Raw genomic sequence first — 6,005 nt, forward strand, 5'->3', positions numbered from 1 at the left:
ATTTGGCCAAGAATTGTTCAAATTAGCAGAGCTTAAATTCTAGTGAGAGATCTCAAGAGTTGCAAAACATCCCACAAGATTTAGTTAAATGACTGCATTTCCCAGGATCCCACAGCCATAAAGGGGCTGGGCTACTTCCCTAGAACAGGTAGGGCGGGTTTCTATTGTTTCCGCAGGTGCTGAAAGAGAGAGAGAGAGAGAGAGAGAGAGAGAGAGAGAGAGAGAGAGGGGGAGGGAGAGAGAGAGAGAGAGAGAGAGAGAGAGAGACACAGGAGGCTATAGTCAGTAAGAACAGGAAAAACGGATAACAGAAAGAGGCAAATATAAGGCAAAGAAGAAAACTGATGTGTATTAAAGAACAGCAGGTGGGTTGGACAGGAGCCTGGATTACAAACAAGGATCTATTTGAACTATATTTTATTGAGGAAGTTCCTTTTTCCTTTTGAAGGACGGCTAACCAGAACCTGTGCAGGTGCACAAAAAGGATGGGCTGTTTACTCGTGCTTTCGCTGAGGGCCACAAAGTGGGTCAACACCTGAGAAGAAGCTGAAAGGAGCAGCAGAGACTGAGGCCGTTTTGTTCTACTAAAAGGGATCACACGAGGGAACAGACAGATTGAACTGGCTGGAGACGCAAGACAGAGAGAATGCAGAATGATTATACTTCTAGTTTTTTAGTCCCTGAAAACAGGAACCGTTGATTTGTCCACATTACTTCACAAAGTGTAGGCATACACTCTAAATTGTTCAACTTTTAGACTGTTTTATGTTTTATTTTAAGAACATTGGTGATGTAAATGGATGTCAGGCACTTTCTAACCTTTAAATAGTATCATTTTACATATTGACAAACTTTCTAAACACTAAACTGGTTTTACAGGCTCCATTTCCACCCTGCTGCAGGAAATCTATTCTGGTGACCAACTGTAGCTTTCACTGAAAGGAGAAACAGTGGTGTTGGCCTTTATTCAAGCTTAAAGATTACCTAGCATCTATTGGCCTCAAAGTCCAAACATTCAAAGTGATCGACGGTACAAGGGAAGAGCATTTCCTCCATTTGTGAGACTGTACCTCCACCATGCAAACCACAGGACCTGACCACGATGACACGTTTGATTTCCTGTTCAAGATCATCCTGATCGGAGACTCTAATGTAGGGAAGACCTGCTTGGTTCAGAATTTCAAGTCCGGGATTTTCTCAGAAAAACAACAGAACACCATCGGAGTGGATTTCACTGTACGGACCGTGGATATCGAAGGGAGGAGAGTCAAGGTGAGCACTCTGTGTGGTGTGTAGTGAGTCTTTTGGGGCATGTATGTGTTGAAGTGGTGATAAGAATATGAGGTATAGAACATCAAATCACCCATATGCTGATATTTCTGAGCAACCAGCCATAGAGTCATAATTTCATTTGAGAACACAGTAAATGTTGGAGTCACTGAAGCTGTTAACTGCTGTCAGATTAGGCCGACCAGCATGTAACTGTAATTTAAAGTCCCAGTTTGGCATTAGAAAGAGATAAAGAATTACTTTATGATCTGCAAATGATCAATGTAGCTTTTGGTTTTGAAAAACCTCAAAGATATACACCTAAAAGACCTTATAAGGTATTAAAAAGAAGTTGTAAATGACAAAGGCAGTACTGAAAAACACTTTGATTAAATCATAATTTTGAGTTAATGCGTTCTATGTGGTTTAGGGTGTAGCTCCAAATTCAATTAGATCATTAACAATATTGTTGTATACTCGAAAGTATTAACAATAATGTTATATAGTAAAATGTCATGCTTGGCCATATTATCCATCCTGTTTTGTATCATATTGGTATCCTTATGACTTTAAAGCTGGTAAGTGCATTCTATGTGGTATTGATAAGTCTTACATTTAACAAGGCCAACCCTGCAGAAACCCTGATTATGCCCCAGTAATGCGCGCTCAATGCCTCGATCATTATCATGGATGCTGTTGAGTCAGCTCTCTCTGACACTGAAAGACTGCTTAGCACTGGAACTGGAACAAATGAAAAGTATGTTTCAAAATTGAAACTGCAGCTCCTGTCCAATGGGATGGACTTTTCTTGGTTTAGGGTTAAATGACACCACACACAGTGGTGTGAGGTGACCTTTGGTTCCAGTGTCAGTTAGACTCAGTCCAAAACCAGTCAGACCAGCTGCTCACATGAAGGACCTGTCCTGCAGGTTGCTCTGCTCAAGATTTTGCACGGGTAAAAATAAGCCTGGTATGACTTTTCCGTGACGTCATTAATATAGAAAAAGGAACTAAGGTAGACCGCAAATGTTTCCTCATCTAAAGTCAGCCTGTTCCCTGAGTACTTCTGAGAACCCATCAGTTAACATCCATGTGCCATTTGGTGGGTGTGTGATCATTGGGTCGACACAGCCAAGCATTCTCTCTTACTGTACTACTGTGGGTAATGATGCCCAGAATGATCAAATGTAGTCATTTATATATCAAAATGTATCTTTTTGTTTTGTTTTGTTCATGTCACATGGTTTAGATTTGCCCTAGCCAGGAGGAAGGAACAGTCTGTCACATAATACACACACAAACACACCTACACCAACTATTTTGTTCTGTTGACAAGCCAACTAGGTAACTGCAGAATCTAAAGACAGCCCAAATAAATATGTTATAGTTAAGTGACGTGTGATGTTTTTATAAATCAGTTAGAATGAGAGCTCCGGTTTGTCCGTTTTACTTTATCAATACAGCTGAAAAAGGATGCTTTGATTTGGTTGTTACGCTTGTCCAGATGCACAAAAGTAGACAGAGTTCAAACCATCAACATGGCGTTGAAAACAAATTGGCCAAGTTGGTGAGTTTAGATTAGTTGCCAAGACAGCCGTTACCACGTTGCTCAGTAGCTCAGTTGCTCAGTTGCTCAGGGAGTAATCTGCAGAGGGACACAATGAATCTGATACACTAGTATGTGTGTGTGTGTGTGTGTGTGCGTGCGTGCGTGTGTGCGTGCGTGCGTGTGTGTGTGTGTGTTATTTGGTTGTTATTGTCATGTTGTTGTTCATGTGCATATCAGCCATACGTCTATTCATGTATATGTATATTAGAAACATAACGCTGTCACAGCTGATTCCTTGTTCTTGACTGTCTGTGTAACAGATGCAGGTGTGGGACACGGCAGGTCAGGAGCGGTTTCGTACGATCACCCAGAGCTACTACCGCAGCGCTCACGGCGCCATCATCGTCTATGACATCACGCGACGCCCGACCTTTAACTCAGTGGCGAACTGGATCAAAGAGGTGGAGAACTATGGAGCGAGTAATGTCATGCTGGTTGTCATAGGTGAGTGTGGATCTGGCATGTTAGTTACATGTGAGGTGCATGAATACAGTGTCTGTGTTTCGGGAGGGATTTGTATGAGAGGGTGGACAAAAAAGTAAAATTTGAAAACATAATGCTGTTTTGGTGCAATAGCCCTTCAATGAGAGCGTGTCAGAGAAGTGTGGGTTTAATGTGCAATATTTTTTTACCGTTGGTATGTTTGGTAATATTCAGCTGTGGTATTTTCTAATTTGTGCAAAAGGCACCATACCTAACTTAACTGACTAGAGAAAATACAAAAATATAGATACACAACTTAATTTGGGTTGGCTCATGAAAACATTCACGAAACACCTTGTTGAACTTGACTCAGACCTCTATAACTAAGTGCATACTTTGCACTTGATGCACTCAAATGTTTTAAGCATCACATTACAAACCTTAAATTTTATTGTATGGACTTTGAGCAGAGAGTGGAATCAAACTAAACTTCTAACCTTAAATTAACTTAAATGGAATTAGGAAAACTGAGTAAATTGAGTAAATCTGCACACATAGCAGCGTGCACTTTATCGGTTTTGTGGTAAAGTTTTGGACTTGAGGTCAAATCAATTCTGTGTGGAAAATGTGTACTTTTAAATAACTGGATCAAATATATTACAACAAAAGGACTTTAAAAACATGGCAATTAATATCACACGTGGTTTTCAGCAGTACTGACAGCACTAGCATGTAAACTAGACGCACTGATCATCATAATAACTTGGTTTTTAAGATAATCTTGAGGTATTGTGTTTGCATCTCTCGCTCCCTGATTGTCTCCATAGGTAACAAATGTGACCTGGAGCAGGAACGTCAGGTTCCTTTTGAGGAAGCCTGCAATCTGGCAAAGGAAAAAGAAATACTGGCTGCTCTAGAAACATCAGCAAAGGTAATGAGAGTGCTTTCGCATGTAAATCACCAAGGAGTTGGCTCAAATCTAAAGTTCTCTATCTTCTTCTTTGTGATAAGGAGAGTCAGAATGTGGAAGAAGCCTTCATCATGATGGCCAGAGAGCTGCTGTCTCGTAACGGCCTCCATGTCCAGCAGGAGGACTTAAAGAGCAGCAACACACCTCGACTCCTCCTCCGGTCCAACTCTCGGGCTGTCGATGGCTTAGCAGCTCCCTACGTACCACCAGAGAAGAATACATGTTGCTGATTGTAATGTGGATAGAAAAGAGGAAGAGGGGCAAGGACACTTTTGATTATGAATGGTGGAAAAGAGAAACGGACGAAGATCCAAGGATGCATGGATGTTGAATGAGGCTGGCGAGGCCTCAAGATTGTTTGCATTGAAGTTTCCAATTTTTTTTTAAGTATTGAAAAATCAATTCAGTATATTCCAATGAGCTTTTGTAGCTTAACTTACCCAAGCGAATTGTTAGCTGGTGCTACAAGGACACGGACCGGGCCTGTTTATAATGGGGGAGCAAGAGACAGTGGTGGGTGAAGTTACAGGAAACCGATCTTATTTATCTCAGCTATACCTGGACATTATTTTCCTCTAAATGTTTGACTGTTACTATTCCATTTTTTTAAGTTTGCACTACTAAAATGAATGTAAAATCTGAATGTAAAATCTAAAGCATTTTATTATGGTGGTTAGAAATCACAAAACACTCAAGCATCCTCAACACCTGCTGGCCTTAGCCACGTTATCCTTAACACATGTTATCAAAAAGCTGTCTTCATGCTTCACTCTGCTGGTAGAATGTTTAAAAATCTGGGAAAGACTATTTGATGTTATTATGGCGCAGGAGACTGTATTTTTCACCCAAATGACCTCTTGCAGTGCCTCTATGACGAGCTGTGATCCTCTGCTGCTGTGCTCTGGATGACAACCTCTTGGAGAACCGGCTGCAAGCCAAAAGACTATGAATTATAAATATTTGTTTGACTACAAAATTATGTCTTACATTGTCATTAATGTATATATCAGGCTGTGAATGTGTTCCTGAAATCCTCCTGTTGAGCACTACATTGTGAACACTAGAGGGCACTGTGCTGTTATACATGACCAATTCCTGCAGGTTGAGGGCTCATTGCCTTCAACAATAAATAGAAAGGTGATTTAAAACATCCGTGACTGCACAAAGAAACAAGTGATTGAGTGCAACCCGACACACAACGCAGGAAATACATTTTAAAAGCACTTTTAATTAAGGTTGAACTTCACAACAGTCCAGCTGAAGTAACTGACGAGGTTTACATCAAGGATTTAATCTGTCTTTGTGGCGAATGCCAAGTTGGCCGGCTTTATTCAAACACCAGTCTGGAGGTCATGTTGCAGGACTTGCACTGATTGTTATTTTCTTACACTTACGCAGTTAACCTGCCATATTGATTTATGTGGAACTATTGTGGGAACAAAGAGTAGCCTTGTCCTTTACCCCAAATCTGACAAGCAATAAATAGTCATTCAATGGCTTTAGTTACTTATTACTTATTGGAGATAAACTGTGGTGGGTGCTTGAGCCCTTATTGACAGCAGGGAGACAGAAGGAAGTTGGCTGTTGTTTATTGGTCTACTACAGCACACTGAATACTTGTGTTTTCTGCCATGCATCCACATTCCCTCTGGGTGCATGTTAAACCTTCTGAATGCAGAAATATAACCTGTGGGTAGTTTCAGGGAATATTTTATTTGGATGTAAAAGGCAGGA

The 6,005-nt window shown here is 40.8% G+C and overlaps 1 protein-coding gene across 4 annotated transcripts; it reads left to right on the forward strand.

The window, feature by feature from the left end:
* The first annotated feature begins 309 nt into the window (after positions 1–309).
* On the forward strand, positions 310–5,830 carry LOC306752228 (ras-related protein Rab-19-like). Of its 4 annotated transcripts, none has more exons than XM_079235963.1 (5): positions 310–365; positions 880–1,272; positions 3,139–3,322; positions 4,129–4,232; positions 4,313–5,830. In XM_079235963.1, exons 2-5 carry the CDS (start codon positions 1,078–1,080, stop codon positions 4,499–4,501), a joined length of 672 nt encoding a protein of 223 aa, XP_079092089.1. In that variant the 5' UTR covers positions 310–365; positions 880–1,077; the 3' UTR covers positions 4,502–5,830. The 4 variants fall into 4 exon arrangements, with proteins under 4 accessions (XP_079092089.1, XP_079092087.1, XP_079092090.1 ...); XM_079235961.1 differs by lacking the exon at positions 310–365 and adding an exon at positions 466–724; XM_079235964.1 differs by lacking the exon at positions 310–365 and adding an exon at positions 466–724 and having other exon boundaries at positions 903–1,272.
* The last annotated feature ends 175 nt before the right edge of the window (positions 5,831–6,005 follow it).

Source organism: Taurulus bubalis (genome assembly GCF_910589615.1).
Source record: "Taurulus bubalis genome assembly, chromosome: 20".
NCBI classification, from domain to species: domain Eukaryota; kingdom Metazoa; phylum Chordata; class Actinopteri; order Perciformes; family Cottidae; genus Taurulus; species Taurulus bubalis.

Bases quoted from the DNA above. Each gene is read 5' to 3' on its own strand.
- LOC306752228 (XM_079235963.1), top strand. From the start codon at position 1,078: ATGCAAACCACAGGACCTGACCACGATGACACGTTTGATTTCCTGTTC. The intron at 3,323-4,128 runs GTGAGTGTGGAT...TTGTCTCCATAG, and splicing joins TGTCATGCTGGTTGTCATAG to GTAACAAATGTGACCTGGAG. The intron at 4,233-4,312 runs GTAATGAGAGTG...CTTTGTGATAAG, and splicing joins CTCTAGAAACATCAGCAAAG to GAGAGTCAGAATGTGGAAGA.